Below are 23535 nucleotides of genomic sequence, written 5' to 3' on the forward strand. Positions count from 1 at the left end.
CAGACTTCGTTTTCACTGAGTCGTTACCATGTGACTGGACTCGTTAAGTCGTCACCGACTGGTGACTAACTAACTTTTTGCTTGGTGGTTTATGCTTTTATAACTATCCAGAAGGATAGACATATCATTGAAAACAATAGATCTAGTTGGTGGTCTTGTTATCTAAGAGGTTAGAAAGGGTGAAGTGGAGAAGACATTATTTCGGCCTAGCTAAAGGCATCTGGAAAATGTAAAACTGCTGTCACAGAAAAACCATTGTTCCATTTGATCACGTTCTTCTTATCAGATACCCACAAAACAATACAGAAACCTGAAAGCTAGATAAAATCACGAACATACAAAGGAATTAATGCATACATTTATAATTACTTATACCAACACTCAAATTTTCAGAGTCTGTAAGCTTGGCAAAATTATAACAATCCCAAAGCTGAGAGAAGATCCATCATACAGGTCCACTACACTTCTAAGCACAATTTTAGAAAGGCAAATCGTTGATATAATGAATTCACACATCACTTTCTTCAAATCACAACATGAACTTCCACTTGTTCTACTCTAGACACTATTGTACATATACTCTGTTTATACAAGAGACTTAAAGAAGCACTAACTAAATTCGCTGTTTCCTTTCTTACGATTAGCAGCAACACTAGAACACATAAACTACAACTAAACAAAACACTCAATAACACAACAACAAACATCTTAGCACTACAAAAGTTTTGATGACAAAATTTCCCATTTGTCTAACTTTTTCCTCCCTCCCATTTGTTTTTTTAAGTGAAGCTTTTAAAGAAATTTTATCTGGAAACAGTGACAGTCGTGGCTTTGTGTCACATCGAGAGTATGTTTCGAACAGTTACAATGTCAACTCAGTTGCTTTAGATATAAATAAAAAATAAAAAAAACACATTGTTAAATATACAACTTAATCACGTAGTTTTGTTTTTGCAATTAATAATCGTTTGTTGATTTTCTTGTGATTACTGTGATAAACATTCCTCGCACAAGCTGTTGTCATGGTAAAATATATGTGACGCCACTTCCTTTAACTGACGTCACTTCCTCATCCGTTATAACTTCGAGAATTTTCGCACTATTTCACTTATTCTGTTATCCACTTCGTGAGATATTATATGCCTACGCTGTTGTTTCATTCAATTTGTGAAATTTGTGAAAATGGCCAAATGGGACCAAAGGGATCCGCGTTGGATAGTAGAGGTGCGCCCCGATGGTACAAATGTGAATAATTGGCACTGGTATGTATGGATATTCATTTACAGTGCATATTCCTATCAAACCAGACCGGTTTCGGTAAATGTGTTTCAAACTCACAGTAACCACGCGCACTTAACATCTGTATAATTTTATTAGATCGTATGTAATATATAAATTAGATTCTGTAGTTTTTCTATATATCCAGAGTACTAGAACATTGAATGGTACTTCTTTATTTTTCCTCCCCCTCACCACCACTTCGTAGGGTTTCTTGTCTTTCGTTTTTGGGTGTCTGAAAAAAAAAAATTACGGTAAATTAAAACCAAACGGGGATTTAATCTAATGCATTCTTTTAGAAAAGTTACTAAAAAATCATATCTTAATTTGTTATTAATTCATTAATTGAGACATGATTTCGTTTCTATTTCTAGTCTCTATAATTTTTTAATCTTGTCCTTGATGAAGTAAAACGACGAACCCCATAAACCTCTATTGAGTATAATTGCTATTGTTTAATAATGATTTCTCCAATTGTTTAATTTTCTGTTTCTTCTCGAACATTCCACATATTTGTCACATCAAGAAAGGTCTTCGCTAGAGTGCACATGATCGGGTAATAGTAATACATTCAGGAACCTTTTTCTCGGTGCATATTTTATTGTCGATCTTACTAAATTCGGTCATCGTCTCTCGAAAGTGATATAACTGTTCTGTATTACGTAATGATGGTATTTAAAATGTAAATTATTATAGAAGCTGATTTAATTCTTATTTACGGTGAAAAAAAATTAACTGGAAAAATCTCTTTTCATTGGATTCGTTTAAATTAACTTTCGTATAGGTTAAAGCATAGTATAATGTTACTCATTTAGTTTTCTATGTGTACTTTTGATTTATTTATTTTAGGGACCCTTTTTGAATTTAAAATTTGTTTTTAAGTATGTCTTATAATAATAGATGTAATATACTCTGTGCTGAAACTATGATTTACCTGGTTTCTAGAACTTTTCATTGTTTAATACTATATAAAACGCTATGGTATAGTGGTGCCAACGGCCACATTAAAAATAGACAAACTATTCGTAAATGTATACGCTTTACTCTGGCTTCTGTGGGGATTATTAATTATAAGTACTATGTACTTTTCTGCGATGACTCGCTGTCTAAATTGAACATTTCCATTTTATCTATTTGTGTGTGTAGAACCATGCCGCTACGCTTGAGGCAATTTTGAATCCCTATTCGAGCCATCAAACTTGCGTCGCTATGCTTTTGGAAAATAATTAACGTCATAACATGCTGTTTCTTTTGCATTTTGTCTCTTTTCCAAGTACACTGTGACTAGTTTGAGTCATAAGTGAACTACGGTCATTCATGTTGGGGCACTGTCCTGAGTTATCACTTATTTGTTTGGATTAGAGATTCAGAATCTGATAAATAAATAAATAAATAAAATCATGCGCATAGGAGATTCACAGCTGCAGCATTTTTTTCGTATATAATATTTCGTTTGCATTTGAAGTGTATAAATATATATTTTGCTTGCATTTACATATTCCCCCTTACTTTAAACTGAAACTACAAAAGCAATAAGAATCTCGGTTTAAAGCTTTAGAAATGTATGTATTAATTACAGGGACAAAAAATATGAAAATCCTGTAATAGTTGTTCCGGAGACATTTTCGTGAAATGCAAATCGCCATATAAGCTATCAGACAGGTACGAATCTTAGTATCCCATCGTACTTCTTGAGTATCTGCAAAATTCCTGGTTCCCGTCTATGTGATTATTACATACATGAATGACAGGATCTATGGTTATGATTCTATGTTTGGCAGTCAAATGTTGATGATAGCTTAACAACAGTATTGTTATATGATCCCAACAGATCGGCCTCTGGCAGGATATATAGCAGTACAAGTAAAAGGGCAGCTACATTTTTAGAATCAACCTCAATTAGAAAGCACCACCTTGTTCCCAGTTCCACACTACTGAACATCCACTGTGCATCTGTCACATGCTCAACATCACAATTTCATTTGATTAATACAAATTTATTAGTTTCAGCAACCTATCAAACTCTTCCCAGTTGCTTTCTCGTTCTGCTAAAAGTCTTCTCTGTAAACATCCTGATAGTATTTTTGATTGCAAATGGTTTCACTGATAAATGCGACACCTCTTCCCCCATCATAAGCTCATCAATAGATTATCGCTTTTATCAGTAATAGGCATTTTTCATACAGGTCCCCATAAAACCATCAGTTTTTTTTTATTTTATTTTATTTTATTTTGCTGATTCTGAATCTCTTGTTCAAAACATAGAAGTTCGAAGGGTTTTTTTAAAAAATAAAATTGATAAACAAATCAGAAAAGGGATTAAAATATCCAAGCTTAAATGATCAAATGACAAAGCTTATTTTAATTGGTTAAAAAGTGGACATCAACCCTTAAGCATTGAATCCAACCAAAATATTCTACCTGTTTTATATTCAAACTGGCCAGATCTGGCCTCTGCCATCTGCTATATAATTTCATTAAAAAACTAATCACATCATCAAAATCTCAAAGCTATCACATAATGCGTGATTAATTAAAAACAATATGAATAAATAAGCATTACTTTTGACAGAATGATCTGAGTGCTAAAGGGTTAAAATGGTGAGGATGAGGAATGCCATGAAATTGGAGCTGAGCTTAGCCAGTAGACCTTTTTGTGACTTAAGATGCATTTACAGCCATGATCATATCGAAAGAGGTCTTTATCTTGAAATCAGTCATGTACTTCATATGCAATGTCAGATTGCCAATTTGTTATGTTTGCTAGATATATATGTATATATATATATATATATACACACACACACTATCTCATTGGTTCCAGATAGTGAATTATGGCTATGTTGGGGCACTGTCTCTGAGTTTTGAATCAATATAAAAATTAAGAGATTCTCTAAGACACTTACTAAACGATGCATTTATACCAATCGTCTGAAGTACACATAACGTGTCACATATTTTAAAACTTGTGGAATAAGTCATTTGAACACTGAGAGCCAATAAAATCCTTAGGTGAACTGGTTCAGAGAGATAATTATTTTGGGTATAAACACAATATCATGTGGATGGATCTCACTTAAGTTTAAATTATAAAAATGTTTGATCAAAATGTCTACATATATATGTATTATAACGTACGAGGCTATGTATTCCAGAGACACTTGTATTGTTGATGTTGACTCAGTATAACACTATGACAAGGACGGTTCTTTGATTTACGGGTGCAGCCCATCAAATGGGATTCCTCTTCACCCTGAGTCTACCGTAGAACACACCAAGTATGTTACACTGTGGCAACATATTTGGCATCTCATTATTGCAAAGTGAATATTTTGAACCATTCAACAATATTTGAAGGAAAGATACATATTGCTGACTCTGAATGCATACATGTAAAAATGCTATTTCTTTCCCAAACAACAAACTTCCAAAATTTTGCATTTATAATCAATTTTTACAATAGTCCAAAGAATTTCTTTGAGAACTACATTTTATATATGCATGCATATGTGTGTGAGAGGAGTAGTGGTATGAAGTGTTCCTGATTGGAAAGACAGCATGCTAGAGAAATTCAAGATGTTGGGAAAAATGTGTTCAGAATGATCATGATGTACTTGTCCTTACTGATGTTGAAAAGAGGCTTGTAAGTGCTTTGAGAGAGACTGTTTAATGAAGTGACTGCATAGAAGAGAGAGATTTCTTGACTAGACCCAACATGGAATCAGCCATCCAACTTGACATCATTATGATTAACGAAGTAAGAGCTGTGAATACAGTGATAAGTCTAGATTACAAGAATAGGTCTACCTGAATCGGCCTTCATCTCTTGTTTATGATAAATCTGCAGGTCATAACAGAGTTGTTAAAACCAACATCCATGAAAACTCCTGTTATGCCAATTATCTAGTTCTTATGACTGAATTAGTCAAAGATTTGGATGAATTCCTGATTTGGAAGCAAGAATCAAGTGGCCTCAAAGTAAACTAAATGAAGATTAAAACATTTGTAAGTAGTAAAGAAGGAGTGCCCTGCTACCATCAGGAGTTGTTTGTATTCAGTGTGCCATAATGGAATAAGGAGAAAATTCCTTATGTTGCACCAGGTTATGCACAAGAGTTGTTGCAGGACCAACAACAGGCAAGCTGTCAGAGAAACACACTTTATATACAACAGATGCTCAGAAGCAGTAAGTACCAAGAGCACCTGAGAAATAGAAGCTCTCAAGTACCCAGAAGTTCTAGAAGTGGTTGATAACTTCTCTTATCTGGGTGAATCTAATTAGTAGTGGAGGTAAGTATCCTAAAGGATGGTAGCCAGAACAAGATTAGACTGGAAGAAGTTTGGGGAGTTGTTACCTCTGCCAGTGAAGAAGGGAAGATTGTATGACACTTGTATATGCTGCTTGGTAGTGAGATATAGGCCTTGAATGTTGAGGATTTACAAAGATTATATAGAAATGAATCAAACTGATTTACTGTATGTATGATGTTAATGTGCATGAAAAATAGAGTACAAATCGTTGTTATTATGCAAAAATGTCATAAGTCCAAAATGTTGCTTTTTCAGAAAAAGAAAGAATAGTTTCACCTTTCTATAGCAAAACTGCTGTACTACACTTGGACAATCTTTGATATCTTGGCATCTGAAGCAGCTGGAGATACAATAGTTTGATCAAAAGAACTGGCTATTGCAAGCAAAAATTAATATTGAAAAAAAAAAAACAGATTTAGACATATGACAGTTTAACATAACAGCAACAAAATGAATTAGGGAAAAACTGGTTGCATGAGGTATTAGAGGTGGTGTCCAAGAGAGAAAACTGCACTGATGTGATGTTTATAAAGACTGATAGCTGTATAAAGTAGTGCAAGTGAATGGAACCTGTGAAAGACTGATGAAGAAAGACGCAGGCTGAAGTGAAGATTGACTTTAAGATGCTGAGACTCAAGAAGATGACAAAAGGATTGAATGATTAGTGAAATGCAGTGCTGGATAAAATCTGTTCCTTGTGCAAGCATGGCAAAATAAACTTTAAAATGGTGCTGTATATTCCTCCATAGTTGAGTTTCTTCCCTGTTAGCCTCCATCTGTTTCCTTCTCTACCTCTGTGATGCCTTCCTTTGTCTCAATCTTTCTAATTTCTCATGCTCTCCATCTCTATCATTCATCTCTGTCACACATCTTCCCATAACTTATACTCTCTCTGTTCATCCCCCCACTACTCCAGTTCCCTGTATCATACTGCTCATGAATCTAGGAATGGCATTGGATCTGTCTAACTCTCTCATCTTTCTGACACATACATACAATCCTCTCCTTCATGCTACCTGTGTAGTGAAGGGTGGTAGCAAATCTGCATATTTTCTCACACCTTATTCACCCTATCAAGACATGTATTATGAAGGATAGCGTTAGGTCACTCAATTACTATCCCTAACTTAGACTCTTTCACTTCACAAACATATAGCCATTATAAGTCTTCCATTATTCCTCCTAGCACTGTAATTTACTCTCTTTCTGATAGTGAGTGAAGCTTAGAACAGGAATTTTCCACAGCTCTTCATCTCTGCACCTTAGCACTCAGTTGCTAAGTGGTATCCAAGAGATAAGAAAAAGCTACTTGGAAGGCCTTCACAATGATAGGAAGATGATTTAGTTAAATGATTTGGAAGATGGAAAAGAATGGTGTGATCAAGAAAGAATTGGAAGTGCATTGTGACCAGCCGTATATTACAGCATCTGACATCTGGTCAATAAAGTGATATACTATATATGGTTTCAATGCAATTTTATCAAAATCAATATGCAATAATTTAAAACTGACAAAAATTTAATTCAAGTGTAAACAGTTAGTTTTAAGCTCTCCTGTGGCTGGTGGTAGGAAAAGCAATTGGCTGTAGAAAATCTGTTTTAGCAAATTTCATCTGGCTCATGCAACCACGGAAAGTGGATGTTAAAATGATGCTAATGAAATTTAAGAGACCAAGTCAATCTCCCCCTTTCCAGAATTTCTGGAAAATTGTCTAACTTCATGAAATGCATAGCTTTAGTGTATAAATTATAATATGAATAGCATTTTGAAGATTAGTGAGTTGTATCTGAAAAAAATAGTAGCCACTAAATGTTTTTCTGTTGTTAGTTGTCTATTTCCAATTATTTTATGTATTACTTACTTTTGAGTAAGCAGTTTATAAATAACTTACTCAAAAGTACATTTTGAAGTAATTCAGAATTTTATAGAGTTCAGACAAAGTCTGGATTTGGTGTCATGAAATCAAAATTAAAAGCAACTACTGGATTACTAGAGTTGGAGTTGATAAAAATATACCAACTCTATAAAGGAGTAACTGATTGAAGTACTTCTGTTTCTGAGGACAAGATATAATTTTTATCTCACTTAATTCAATCCCTAATGTTACATACTACATTCTCTTAAATTTTATTTTCAAACAATGCTTCATCCTCAGAAAAGGAAGTTACATGTCTTGGTTTATTTCTACTAAAATGGTGTATTCAGTTGCTTTACAAATTCATTTGTTGAATTTTAACTATGGTGTACTTTAGATTGTTGACGTGGTAAACAATGATGTTCCTGATTTTCTTTTATAGTATTTTCTAGTTTTAATACTTTCATATCCTTTTGTTCTATAGCCTCTTAATGAAAGCTGCCTTTTTTGATTTTATAGGTTTTGTCTTATGCTTATTTGCTTGAAGCTTCTTTAATAAATAATATAAAAAAGCTATATATAATAGCATAGTTATAGTCTTTTGAAACCCAAATTTTAACAGTTGGTAAGAAGTAACCTGATGAGTTACATTGGACATGTATGTTGTGTGCATTCATTTAATATAAGAAATATCTGATTAGTCTAACTACAAATAAAGGAATCAATCAGAGAGTGATTAAAACATTCATATCATCATTGCTAATTTGAGAGTTTATAACCTCAATCAGTTGTAAATCTATCATTATCAAATATATTGATACTAAATTGCTTTCCTAATTTTTCAGGGTAGAAAAAAATGCTACATCTTGGTCCAAAAATAAAATTACAGAACTTCTTGCTGGCTTTGTTATACAAGATGAAGACTGTAAGTAATGCTATTCTTGTGATGTTTAGATTTATTTTTCTAGCTTCATTTTTTTCTAATGCTAGCATGAGTCTACTGTATTGTTTAATGCTGTCAGCACATTTTCGTCTCATACTCTTTGTCCATTTTAGTTCACTTGTCTCTGGTGACAAAAGCTTTTTCTGTTTGAAGTCAGTGATGATAGTCTTTTCAGATTCCCTTTGGCTGTTGAGATTAATGCAAAGAGTGTTTAGCTTAAATTTCTTCAGGCTAGTCATTGTAAGGGAAAGATATGGAGTTGTGAGTTGTAGTTCTGATGATAAATTTTTAAGTGAAATGTCTAGTTAGGGGTTTTGAAGATGAGACACAGTAGGGTTAATAGCAAGAGCTATTGGACCAGATGAACTAGGCTGCAGATGGAAATATGGAATCCTAAAAGAAATCTTTCTGTTATATAAAGTTATGAAGCAACATATATATCCCAATTGTTTTTCGTTTTAATTACAAGTTTTATTGATTGACTAGGAACCCCTACAACTAGGCCATGGTCAAATGAATCCTCAGAATAAATTATCTCTTACTCTTTTTAATATCATAATTAACAATCGGGCTCAGTGTCTTAAAAATCAGGATCAAAAGATATCTATGTTGATTTTCTGATGCCATAATGAGAAAACATACACACAATATATTAAAGACACAATATATTAAGTGTAAACAAGTATAAAAGTAGAAATTCCAAAGTAAAAACATATTGTACATACTTTAATTCCAAAACAAAAACATCCTATTCATACATTAAATCAAAATTAGAGGTGGATGACATCCCTATCAGTGGCTAAGAAATACCTAATAAATTCTATGTGGTCCAGCTTTCATTTAGTGGAAAATTTCTTCATAATTGAATGTCTAATATTTTAAAATTAAAATGTTTTTAAGTATTAGATATTGTTTAAGTTTCTGACTTTAGTTTATAGATCCACTCTAGGTTAGACTTTAGTTTTATTTATATACAGAGAAACCTTAATATTAAAATTATTAGGTACTGTCCATAGTTATTACTATGTATCTGTATCAAATCATTCAAACAACAAGAGAATCCAAAAGTGGCAGGTGGCTCATATCCTTGATTGTTCCATGGTTGTAGAAAGGGCATTCCACTTAATGCTTGCATTACACTTTGATGTCTCTGGTTAGACCAAATGCAGTGTAGATTAAAAAATCTGCTTACTCCATTATTTATTTGAGCTTTGGTGCTTTCTACACATTTCATATATATCTTACACAACGAAAATCCAATTTTTCAAATTTATCTTCCAACGTTTTTAATCCAAAAAATTGTTGTATCACAGCAAGCCAAAAAGTATTATAAATATAGGTCTGAGAGTTCACTCTCAATATGGATTTACAAACTTAAATGGAATCACAAATAAGGAAATTCCATCAACTCTACTTTGGTTACATCATATACTCCACATCTTTATACTACAACTTTCAAAAGATGAATAATTTGAACCCCCTCCTTCCTTGGTTTTTAAAAGCTTGCAAAAGATTCTTTTCTTGCACAACATTTTATAGAGATGAACCCAATGCAATGACTTATCTTCTGCTTCTGGGTTATAATAGTATTTTGTTGGTGTCTTGGTCATGTCTGCACCTCTGGGATGAGAAAGACAATAGCTAGAGAAACTTTTCAGTGCCATATATTTTAAACTGTATTTATGAATGTCTCAAGGAAGAGGTGACTTAGAAATCCTAATAAATTCCATGACCTCCAGCTTTCAATAAGTGAAACCTCCAGAGATAGTTGTTTCCAACTCTCTTTATTAGACACACTCTTAGTTCCCTCTTTCTTTCTATGAAATCTTGAGCTACTACCAAAATGTATTTATTTTATATAGATTCACACTCAACTATATATAACATGTCTCACAAAATTGCTGCACATTTAAAACAATTTATGTTATGTAATGTTTCAGACAGTAACTTTAGACATTACCATACATATAAATTCTACTTTTCTTTAAAAGCAAACATTTGTAGGAAAATCTGAATCATTATCCTTCAATGTAAAAAAAAAAAAAACAGAAAATTTATATATTCTTCATATGCATTGAGAGCTGATGTCTCCAATCACAACTGTACTGTGAATTGCTCACAGATGCCATTTGTATGAAAAACAAAGGATGCAAGTTATTTTTAATCGTTCCAAAAAAAAAAAAAATTGGGGACAACTCCGAATTTGTTTGCTCTTGAACCTCTGAACAAGAAGCATAGATTTACCATATTTATAGAAACAAAATTACTGCTATACGTAAGTATGCTTGAAAGATTAGCATATTTAAAAGACTGAATCACAGCTTAATTATGATTTTTCACACCCATGTATGTACAATATTGTACATCTATTTAGTGATTCTCTCATCACTCTTTCAGTCAGTGTGGTGAAGTCTATTGCTTTGCTGAGAGGGTCTAGTAGAACCAAAGCATGTCTGGAGGTGTCTTCCATGTTTGCTGAAATGATTAAAATAATATTAATCTTTGAGCTAAAGTTGTACTTTCCTCACAACATAAGTATTTCTGTTATATTTTGTTTAGGACAAAGATTGTATGTTCATTGATAGCTCAAGACTGGCTAGTCTTATCTTCTGGATGAAATGGTTATTAGTAACATTTGTTTGACTGCTGAAAGAAACTTCTCATAAAGCTAAAAAATTTCAAGTTTGGTATTAGCATTATTGTCAGTATTAATACCTTGAGTCTAGTTGCCAAATAAATGGCAATAAGAAATAACTGTTTTAGTGTTGTGTAGCCATGCCTACAGCTAAGGCCTGCAATTTTTCTTGCAAGAAAGACACTTTGCTAGAAAACCAGTTACTTTATGAGTCAAAAGAGCTATGTAGACATCTAGCTTGCTAGAAACAACAGCCAAAAGGCTCTCAAATTAGACACTACTACTTTAAATAAGGAAAGAACACCTTACATGATTTTGACTAGAGTTGATCTGGTGTTAAGCAACAACAATCAGTTATACATAAAAAAAACCCATCCCAGTCATTATAGTGTAGGAAAATATCATACACTGTCATCTTATAATTGCTAAGTATTTTGTGAAGAAATTTTATTTGAAAAAAAGGGAAGTCATGGATTTATCTAATCAGTTTAATTTTCTTTCTTCGAGAATGGAGGAGGATAGCTGCGTGAAAAAGTGCCACACCCTAACAGTTGAGGGAACCCGTGGAAGAGGTAGGCCCAGGAAGACCTGGGCTGAGGTGGTGAGGCAAGACCTTCGTACATTGGGCCTCACCGAGGCGATGACTACGGACCGAGACCTTTGGAAATGGGCTGTGCGTGAGAAGACCCGGCAAGCCAAGTAAGATCGTTGCCAGTGCCCCTGGACTGGTTCTTGTGCGGGTGGCACATGAGATGCACCATTTTGAGCGTGGCCGTTGCCAGTACCGCCTGACTGGCTCCTGTAGGATTTTCGAGCGAGATCGTTGCCAGTGCCCCTGGACTGGCTTGTGCGGGTGGCACATAAAAGACACCATTTCGAGCGTGGCCGTTTTCGTGCGGGTGACACGTAAAAGCACCCACTACACTCTCTGAGTGGTTGGCGTTAGGAAGGGCATCCAGCTGTAGAAACTCTGCCAAATCAGACTGGAGCCTGGTGTTGCCATCCGGTTTCACCAGTCCTCAGTCAAATCGTCCAACCCATGCTAGCATGGAAAGCGGACGTTAAACGATGATGATGATGATGATGACCATGACCTATAATGTCTTTCTTACATTTCATGGGGGTAGTTCCTTTATTTTTCAGAGAGAGACCCACACATGACCACTACACTAAGTATAATATGCTATTTTAGTGTTTGGGTTGGGTAAGAGGTTCACTTAGAATACTCTGTTTCAACTGATTTTACTGAGATTCTTTTATATTGGCAAGTATTCCTTGTGTTTTGTGTGTGCATGTGTTTGCATGCCTGTTATGCTTTAGGATTTCATAGATGTTTTAAAATTTTATGTAAGAAATATTTTTGGATTTCTTTATGTCAGTTTAATAAAAGAATTTTGGCATGTAGTGTATACTTTAATGTTGGTTCACCAGGCATTTCATACAGTTTTCAGTTTATTGTCGTTGATTTGAATGGATTTTTTGTTGCTTGAAGCTGTTTTATTTGACATAGGTTGTACATCTGAACAAGAAGAAAAGTAAAGTTCAGGAATGACCACCAACTTATAGGACAAGCTTTATTCTAAATATAGTTTTTACTTTTGGTTCCCCTACTATTAAGTAATCATGACAGAATGGAAAACTCTGAGATTTCAAACCTTAAGTATAATGTCTTCTAATAGCTTGCAGTAGAATCACTGTTTTGTTTGAAAATCTATCCTTGTAAAAAGCATAAAAAAAACAAAATTTCTCAAATGATTGGAAATTCTTGTTTCTCATATTTTAGGAAGGCTTTTAACACTTTGGTGCTGAGACCTGCTTTCAGGAGTGATATATTACTATGCTTAGAACCCAAAGAAATCTAGTAATGATGAATTTAAAATTTTTTTCAATAGTGTAAATGACTTATTGATAATCATTTACTAATTACATAAAGAAACATTTGATATATAACACTAAGAAACACAAGTTTTGTTCACCTGAAGTTTTTCTTGTGTCTATATGTATCTTTTGGTATTGAGCCAAAAAAAAAAAATCATCTTGTTTTCTGTCATCAATGTTTCCAAAAATAGTTTTAATTTGTATTTAGTCTTTTTATAATGCAACCTTCTAAATAGTATGAGTGTTGAAGATTACATTTTTTTTGTGTGAATACTTTTATCTTTTGCAATTAGAGACTGTATCTAGTCTTCCATCATAGTAATCCTCCAGCAATCTTAGTACCTTCTCTCTGTTGTTGCAGTGTCTTAGTGAAACCTTTCACTTGGCTCCCTACTTTTACTGATGTTGTATAAGTATTGGCTGAGAGTCAAGGTGCTTATGCAAAAAATAGCCTTTTAAAGGCATGATCTTATCAGTTTCAATAATCTTTCCCACCAGTTCCTTGTAATATTTTGGTGAATCTCTTGACATCCATAAACTACACTGAAATGCACAGTATTCTGCTTCCCTTGCTTTCAAAATTTTTGGTCCAGTAAATATACCATTATTGATATTGGTATCAAAAAGCTTTGGAAGTGTATGGCAGATTTCTTGAAAGGCCTTTACAAACTGTTTTATCAATCCCAAGCTTGCACGAAGTGAAGTAACAAAACTTCTGCAGGTTCAACAAGATGCAACCAGACAACAGTTAACCTTCTTGGCAGTAATTTCTAATGTTTCATTGAACTTTCCAGTAATGATTCACCAAAAGCACTGCAACCCCATAAACAAAAGAAACACAATTTGTTTAATATCCTTCTGCAAATCAGACATAAAGACAAACGTCTTGAAATCCATACATACGTCTCACTTCAGTTCTGTGTAGTTTATTTTCGCAAGTAACTGTATAACATTTACATAATCTTCTTTCAATTTGTACCTAGTGTGCAAGAGGTGGAGGTGGATATTGGGTTTCTGTTGTGAAGTGAAATTGCTTTTGAGGCTTTAAGTTGAGCTGTCTGTGAACAGTTACGATTCCATGAGGTCATGCTTCAGTCCAACAGCAGTAAACAGTCATGTCTTTAGTATAACACATCTCCATTAACATGAAAATTAATTGCAAATTCTGCATGCTTTTTTGATACACAGTAGTCCTGTTATCTTCACATATTAAATTCCACTCTTTTAATTTGGATACTAAACTGCTTACCTCGCATTAACCTACTGTATAACATCAAAATGCAGATATAACAGTCATCATGGTGTTTCATCAGCTCTTTCTGATTTATGAGAATTGTAAAAGGCATATCCTTTCACACACCTCTTCCACGTGGCTTCTGCATGATCAACCAAAGGCTCTTCTGGGTCACTTTCAAAATACAGTCTATATGCTGTCCTTTCATGTGATATTTGCATTGCTTCATCATAATATCTACAAACATAAGAATGTATGATTTTAGTTATATAAAATATTATTTTAGATATATAGGTGGAAGAAATATTCATTACTGTCACTCACCAAAAAATAAATATTGGAATTTGGAATTATAAGTATAATGCTGTAATTATTGATGATGGAGAAAAACTAACATTTTGATATCAGTACCCTAAATGTAGTAACAGATGGTGAGAAAAAAATCATGCTAAACAAAAATTTTACCAAGTATTTTAAGTAGTGTAATCATTCTTATTTTTCTATGGGTGAGATTTTCTCTTTTTTATTTGTAGCAACCTTTACCAGACCAGAGTGAAAAACTAGACTAAATATCACTGGTCAGTCTCTATTTTTTAAGCACTTCCTATTTTACCGAGATTGAATTCTTTCCCCTTTACTGCCACTTTTAATTAAATTTATCTTCTTTTTTTTAAATGTATGTTTGCAGACTCTAATGTATATCTTTTTACTGTGAGTTCCAAGTCTAGCATTTGATAGTTGGCTTAGACAGACAACGGAATGTGAATGGCATATACAAAAAGTAATGTTTAAAATGTAATTTCTAAGAGTTGCAAATATTTTATGTTATTGATGTAAAAGAGTAATTGTTTCTATTTAAAATCTGAGACAGAAATATAAATTTCAATTTTTTTTTGTTATACCTAAAATACAGCATACATTTTGACCAAAACATAGTTATTTTAATGAGCTCTAAGAAAAATTCTCATAAATATTTTTCAATGATGATATTTTAGTATTATTAAACCATTTTAAATTGCTAGGATCTTATCTATTTCAACCTTTGTTTCTTTTTTAAATCCATTTTCATTGTGTATCCTTATTGATGATTTTAATTTCCAGTTAAGCACATCAGATTCACTTTGTTGATTCTTAGCTTTTTGAAACCTTAATTGAATATTTACATTTCAGTTTTGTGCAATTTCTCATAACATACTATAGTAGAACCCTATTTAACAGTTAAATGAAAACACTGTGCTAATTAATGTAGTTTTACATCAGAAATGCAGGAATCTATTCAAGAACTTTCAGATTATTTGGGTGTGTTGTTCAAATATTTTTTTCGTATACTTCATAGTAATAAAGGATTGTAAAAACATGTTTACTCTTTAACAATATATTTGAAATATAACATAGTTTCACTTTAGTTCTTTGAAAAATATATGACCAGGTCATCTGAACCTCATTTTACATTCCTCTTTTTCTTTGCATGCACTTATCTGTAGCAGCAAAGTTCTTGTCTAAGGTTCTCAGAACTTGCATACTTTGTCTTATGTTAGTCCATAGCCATTGTAAATTGTTTGAACTTTCCAAGTTTGCATAATGTTGTATCAAATTCTTTTATGGTCATTTACTTCTTTTGTTGTTAATTTTCATTGATTTTTTTTTTATTGTCCACTACTTGTTTTCACTCTGATGATTCAAATTAAGGCTGAGATAAGTTAATTTATCTGAATGTGATTCAAATAAAGCATCAAAACTAAGCTCTCTTCCATTGTTAGTCATCTTCATCATCATCATCGTCATCATTTAATATCTGTCTTCCATTCTGGCATGGGTTGAACAGTTTCACAGGAGCTGGCAAGCCAAAGAGCTGCATCACCCTCCATTGTCTGCTTTGGCATACTTCTACAGCTAGATGCCCTTTCTAATGCCAACCACTTTATGGAGTGTACTGAGTGCTTTTTATGTGACACCAACACCAGCAGAGTCACCAAGTAACTTGCAAAATGAAGACCCCCTTGGTTGGGAAAGGGAGTGGATCTGAGGGAGGTAGCTTTGTTGCTGGTTGAGAGATTAAAGTATGATATTGGGATAGATAGGTGTCTTACTATAGAAGAGATACTTGGTTACCCCAGTTGGAAAAGAAAAGAGAGTAAGGAGAGATAGAAAGATAGATAGATAGACAGTGTGTGTGAGAGAGGGAGAGATGCGGGTAGTGTTGGAGATGCATTGAAACATACCCACAAGGTATAGAGTAAGGCTGTTTCATAAGAGTGTGAGGGGAAATGTTTAGTGATGGGGAAGAGGTGACTGTAACAAGTGATGATAAGTTGGAAGGGTGGGGTATGGTAGATATTATGTGAGGGCATGAAGAGTGTGCAGGTAGACATCTAAGGGAGAGTAGAGGAGCCTGCTGCATGTGGTAATCATAGGCAGTGGGAGTAGGAAAGATGGGTTGTGGTGGAGTTTTAACACAGGGCAAATGATGTGTGTGTGTATTTGAAGGGATGTGGCCTTAAAGGACATGCCTGTATGTATGGCCATGATTTTACTTAGCTTGACATGTCTTCTCAAGCACAGCAAATTGCCAGAAGTCTTAGTCCCTTGTCACCTCCATGAGGCTCAGCATCTGAAAATCATTTTCGATCACTTAGTCCCACATCTTTCTGGGTCTACCTCTTCTGCAGGTTCCCTCCACAATTAGAGATTGGCATTTCTTTATGTGGCTGTCCCCATCCTTACATATCGCCTGATCATACCAACTCAGTGTTCTCTCTTGCACACATTTTCACACCAGTCACTAAGTGCATTGAGATGACCAAGGCTATTGTTTAAAATTGAAAATATCATTTGTCTTCAAGTGCTTTGCTTGCTCATACTTCTTATTAAAACACCAGTGTACTGATAGCATGCATCGTACATAAACATAGGTTTTGAATTGAAGTCACCATCAGAACTTTCTCCTACAGAAGTGTTAGTGATCCTTCAACAATTTAAACTTGTTGCAATTTTTTGGCAAAGGAGACACCCTAGAAAGATGCAACTATAGAAGAATCAAACTATTGGATCAGGTTATAAAGGTCACAGAGGGAGTCATAACACAATTGATCTGTAACAGAGTAGACCTAGAGGAGATGCAGTTTAACTTCATAACCAGATGAGGCACCACAGATGTAATCTTTCTAGTGAGACTACTGCAGAAATACTTAACTAGGAATAAACCACCATTCCTGGCTTTCATTGACTTGGAGAAGGCATTTGACAGGGTATCACATTCAGTAATTTGGTGATCACTGAGGAAACAAATAGCTTATGAGGGCTGTACTAGGTAAATACAAAGATGCTGTGAATAAAGAGTTCACAATTTCAATAATGAATTTAGCATGAAGATAGTTCATCAGGGTTCAGTCCTCAGTCCTTTCCTAATCATCATAGTCATATGAATTATTACAGAGGAGTTTAAAACTGGATATCCGTCGGATATATACTGATGATCTAATTCTTATAGCTGAATCTTTAACCCTTTTGATACCAACCCAGCTGAAACCAGCTCTGGCTCTGTAGTATAAATGTCTTATTTTCATAAGTTCTGAATAAAAATCTTCCACCAACCTTAGTCACAATTTATGTTCCTAACACGAGCTTAATAATAACCAAGTTATTTTACTAAATTCTTTGTTATATTTAAAATTAATTGAAAGAAACACAGAGCATCTCAACAGAAATACAGTAATGAAAGGGTTAATCATCACAATTCTTTGATGTGGGGTCAGTGGTATCTACTAATCCCATCTCTTAATTTGTGGCCTTTTTTTTTAAATAAAAAATTTCTGCTGCAGTTTTGTCTTCAGTTGTGACCTCACCTATTATAGGAATACTGTGAGTTCTTACTCAAGTTTTGAATCTGTAAAATCAATTACAATTAGCAGTTTCTGCTAGAATCTCATTTTTTTTTTCATTGTTGAGATGATACAGCTTTCATTTTAATGGTCATGGTACTTAGAGGAATTAATTTTTTGTTATAATCTTTCACCCACAAAAACAAAAAATAATTCTCCATTTCAATTATGATACTACTTCTAATCCTTGTTTGTTGATGCATATTTATCCTTTCCCTTACAATCATCTGTGTTATAACTGTTCACAGTTCCATTTCATTCCTAATTCTCACTCTGTTTCTGCTTTACTGCCCCCACTTTAATGCCTTTTTATAACTTCCAATTTATCGTCTTGTTTTGATAAAAACTGACAAAATATTTTGTCAATCTTTCTCTTATCCATAGTTATCAAGGTTGGTTTGTGTCAGTGTTATGTTGGTGTATATTATTGTGCTAATTGAAGCTAGGCCATCCACTAAAAGTCAAACTAGGCTGGAAGTTATTGGCAGCTGACTACCATACTACTGCTTTTGAATGAATTGCTCTATTTCACTGTTTTAGGTGCATGATCTTTATTAAGTTTTTGTCTATGTTTATGTACAATATTTTAAGTATTTGTTGTCCATTTATAAACAATCTTTTTGTTTAGATTCAAGACATACTTTAACAAATACAGGTGCAGTATGGCCAAATGGTTAAGAAGTTTGCTTGATAGCCACTAGATCTTGTGATTATCCCACTGCATGGTATTTTGGGAAAATATTTTCTATGGCCTTGTATTGACCCCTACTTTGTAAGTGAAACTGGGTAGATGGTCATTGTCTAAAAGCTTGTCAGATGGATTATATTTGTAATTCAAAGGTACAACCTTATCACTCACTGAGTTGTGATGATTCTGCCTGAGAATTATATTGAAGGTACGTGTGTTGAAAATGCTTATCATCTTGCATGCTAATTCAATGAAGAGGTAATTCAGTTGATCTATCAACTGAATTCTAATCATAAAAATAATTAGAACTAGATAGAGAATCGTCCATTCACCCATCCATCCAGTAGTTTCTTCTAAGGAAAGAGCCCTTTCTGTAACATATGTAGGAGTTTTCTAAACTTCCAGTTTGATATATCATTAACTCCTTTGTAAATGAAGCAGACCTTACCAGCTGCATTCAAAGAAAATATCATTTGCTACTGTCAGTCTATCTGAAATATTTGTATTACTGTTTCAGGATTGATTTATTCCTAATCTTTTTCTGCATGCTGAAGAAAGTTATTTTCCTATTGTTAGTAGACTTCAAGTGAACTCATATTTACTTTTTTGTTTTGAGTATTTTCTCCTAGATGTCAAAGTTTTGCAGATATTTTAGTTGATTTATAGTAGAACACACTTGCCCAAGGTGCCATGCAGTGGGACTGAAACCCATAACCATGTGGATGGGAAGCAAACTTTTATTACACAGCCATGCCTGTGTCTGTTGCTTAACACACATTAGTACTTCTGTAATTCCCTCTCCTAAGTAAATAAACTAATAATCATACAATGGCATACAATATCCCTCTCGTAAGCAAATAATATCCTATCCTGTGGTTATATTTAGTATTAACTCTCTTATCATTATAACTGTATTCACATCCATTATTTCAAAATCTTTTCCATCCAGCACTAGGGTGTTGTCTTTAATATTTAATTTCCTTTTCTTCAATCTTTTCATTTTAGATTCTTTTTATTTATTTATTTATACTTCGTAAGAGCATTTTCTGACCTCAGTGTTTTTCCTCCACAAATACAGGACTTGAAACATTATTTATGACAATCCTGCTTGCTTTACCAAATAAAGGGTTAAATATTGAATTAAATCAGATTTCTTTGGGGTTAGAAATTTGAATGAGTAATATGGAGTCAGTATTTTTACTTGTGCCAAAGTTATGCATTTGAGCATGAATTTTTAGCTTATATACAATATAAGCTAATGAATACAACATTTTTCTCATACTGTATATTATTATGGTTTGAGAGATTGACTGTCTGTCTATTTAGTAATGCTGATATTGTAGTTTTTTCTTTTCCTTTTTTTTTTATTGAATGATGATATTTATTCCCTCAGGATTTCCCTTACTGTTTTATATAACTGCAATTGTTAATATAAAAATGTTAATAAGTGCAGTCATGGCTGTGTGGTTAAGAAGCTTGTTTCCCAACCATGTGGTTTTGGGTTCAGTCCCAGTGTGTAACTCTTGGGTAAGTTATTCTATTATAGCTCCAGAATAACAAGTCATGTGAATGGATTTTGAAGATGGAAACTGAAAGAAGCTTGTGTGTGTTTATGCCTCCTTGTCTTGACATCATGTGACAGTTGTAAACAAGTGTTGCCATCATACAAGCAATGTCATTCATTTCCAATATTTTGTAAAATCAGGGTGAAATATTACCTTGCTTGGAAACAAGTGATGGTCAGTTATAGGAAGGACATTTGACCATAGAAAATCTGCTTCAGCATGTTTCCTCTGACTGATGGGCATTAAAATAATGGTGAATACATAGTTTAGCAACTGTTTACTCAGAAATGTTGATATTCTTTACATTCAATTTATAATGAGTTTTCAAGAATTTTAATCTTTAAAGATGAAATTTAAAAAATGTTTTGTGCATAAGAAATATGTATAATAAATGGTTTCTTACATGTGATATGTTACATAAAAAAATATGTAACCAGATCTTTCATGATGACAATAACAAGTGATATATTGCTTTATCACCTAAAATCTATTGTAATCTTTAATTATGAAATTATTTTATGTAATGACTGCATGACTGCCAGAGGGATGAAATTAACACCAAACTTGAATTTTTACGTACTATTTGTCCAATAATAGGTGGTGCTCTTGCATGGCTACATCCCTCAAGCTGGAACTAATAGGAGAATAAAAGAATAATACAACTGACTGATTTACCAATTATATATCCTAGAATTAGGAACCAGTCTTACACAAATATTAAAGCTAGAACCTTTGGTTCAGAAACCAAAAAGCTGTTGGTAATGTTGATCAATTTGATTAATAGTGTTTAGTGATATGCTATGAATGAAGATTGAATTGCTAATTTAGCTATTTCTCTTGTAAATAGTGAATAATCTGACTCAATATATTCTTTTATTGGTTTGGGACAAACCAATAGTCCATAGTCAGTCATCAAGTCCAGTACTTATTTCATTTTGGTATTTAATTTTATATGTTTCTATTTAGCAAACCACATAAAGAGATAATTCTATATTATTAGCTTACTTTATAATTTAAATGAAAATTAGTAATTTAAATTATTGATGTGTATCTATATATTTTGCATAGTTTGCAGTTTGGATTGTTGCTAATCCTGCAAATGATTGTGGCATGATTGTGCAGAGCAACGCAGTACCTTGTAACACACACATATTTCATTTCTTTGCTTCATTTAAATTTTGATGAACTGATTTATTCATTTTTTTTTCTTTTTCTGTTGAATGCTAAAAAAAAACCTTTTGAAAATCATTAGAACAGATTCATTTTTACTCTTTTATTTATTTTTGATAGATTTTTGTGAAATAACAGAATTGAGTAAAATTGAAGGTGAAGCGACTGCCAACAACAGGAAAGCAAAATTGATTTTCTTTTATGAATGGGATATTAAACTTGAATGGTCTGGTAAATATTTTCTTAATTTTTTTTCTATTTTTATTGTCCTAGAAGGAAAGTTGATGACATGATCGATTAAGAGCTGGAATGAATATTTTATAGCATCCTAAGTTTAATGTCTTACTGTTTATAGTTGGAATTTCACCAGAGCTGACTTTGCTTTCCATGATCTGTGATTGTTACAATAGGTATCATTGAAATATTAATTCAGTCATTCAATCATACTACATTCATTAAAATATTGATCTTGTGCAGGCCTTGTACAGAGCTGCTATCAAGAACATGAGGGTCAGTAACAGGTTCAGGAAAGAATTTAGCATGCCGGTTCATCAAGGCTCATTTCTCAGCCCACTTCTATTTATAATTGTTCACCAGGCCATGTCTGAAGAATTTAAGACTAACTGTCTGAGGGAACTTCTGTATGCTGATCACCTATTTTTCACAGTTTAATTTGTTGAAGAATTAGAGAGGAAATTCCAAAAGTGGAAACAAGAGTTCTTAAAGTAAATATAGCAAGGACTAAATTTTTAGTTTGCAGGAAAGGAATAGATAGAAATTCCATATGGTATACTGAATGTAAATTATGGCAGCACAAGAAGTACATTAAGATCACAAGCAGGCTGAGAGTGAAAGACTTAGTATCTAATAAGAGTAAAGGAGTAGTTAGCAATAAGAGTACATGTAAAATAATTGGTAGCTGCTGTTGCCTATGTAATCTAATTAGTAGTGAGGAAGATGTTCTGAAAGCTAAGTAACCTTTTTGGAATGGGTTTGAAAAGTGTCAGTGAGTTATTACCTTTGCGACAGCAGAGCAATTCTTTCATTAGTGAAGAGCAAATTGTTTGATGCTTGTCTGATCTTCAAGAAAATGAAGGCTGGGCACAGAATGTGTGGTGAAGGTTGTAAAAAATTTAGGTGTATATCCTCTACTTGATATTAGTAAGTATGAATGATAAAATACAAAGGAACTTGAAGAAAAACTGTAAGAGGAATCATGTGTAGGAGAAAAGCCAGAGCTGGTACAGACATATAATGCATATGTAAAAATGTGCTACATAATGCAAATGAAAGGAAGACATGGGAAAATTGGTTAAAACTTAGCTCAGGAGATAAAAATTCACAAAGGAATGGAAAAACCCCCAAAAAACTAGGAAGTGATAAGATGTTGTACTGGAGAAGTCTTATCTAACCCATGCCAGCATGGAAAAGCTAACTTGAAGGGAGGAGAGGAGGATTTCTTTTTTCAGTTACTCTTCTGTTTTCTCCAAGTTGAAGAGTTTTTGGAAATTTTGATACCAACTTTGTTGACTAATGAAATAGTTGTATTTGTTTTCTGCTTCACAAACAAACCTTTTCTTCTTTATTTAGGAAAATTTAAAACAAGTAATAATAAATTTAAAGGCAAAGCTGAGGTCCTAAATTTAAGTGAAGAAAATACTGAAGATGAATTGGATGTGAGTGTTACATTATTGTTCTTATTTTCAGAATGAAGACCATTTATTAAAGCATTGGTTTTGCTATCCATGTTTGATTGGGGTGGTTATCGCAAATTTTGACTCAAGTTTTTCCTTATTACCACTACCCAATTATGAGAACATATGAAATAGTTATCTACCTTACTAAGTAGTTGAACTTGGTGTCTGACAAGTGTACTTAACTTCACCATCATTGTTCTGTTATTTTTTAATACACACATTCTTATACAAATAATACTGCCTTTTATTTTTTAACCTTTATGTCATCCACACATGATCTAAATACACTTGATTTTATATCTACCTAGTTTGTTTTAGATTTTAAACACTCCTGTAGAAAATTTTTATCTACTACGTATATGAGTAATTTCACTTGATTGAAGTTTTTAATTCACTATA

General features: G+C 33.3%; 1 protein-coding gene across 1 annotated transcript in view; it reads left to right on the forward strand.

The window, feature by feature from the left end:
- Nucleotides 1-1057: 1057 nt before the first annotated feature.
- The window catches only part of LOC106880994 (activator of 90 kDa heat shock protein ATPase homolog 1), a 31495-nt gene continuing 9017 nt past the window's right edge, over nt 1058-23535 (forward strand). The window contains exons 1-4 of the mRNA XM_014931177.3: nt 1058-1262; nt 8291-8370; nt 21560-21670; nt 23030-23115. Coding sequence (XP_014786663.1) covers nt 1183-1262; nt 8291-8370; nt 21560-21670; nt 23030-23115 — 357 coding nt within the window. The 5' untranslated portion in view covers nt 1058-1182. The remainder of the gene's footprint in view (nt 1263-8290; nt 8371-21559; nt 21671-23029; nt 23116-23535) is intronic.

Source organism: Octopus bimaculoides, chromosome 1 (assembly GCF_046866305.1).
Source record: "Octopus bimaculoides isolate indiv1 chromosome 1, ASM4686630v1, whole genome shotgun sequence".
NCBI lineage: Eukaryota > Metazoa > Mollusca > Cephalopoda > Octopoda > Octopodidae > Octopus > Octopus bimaculoides.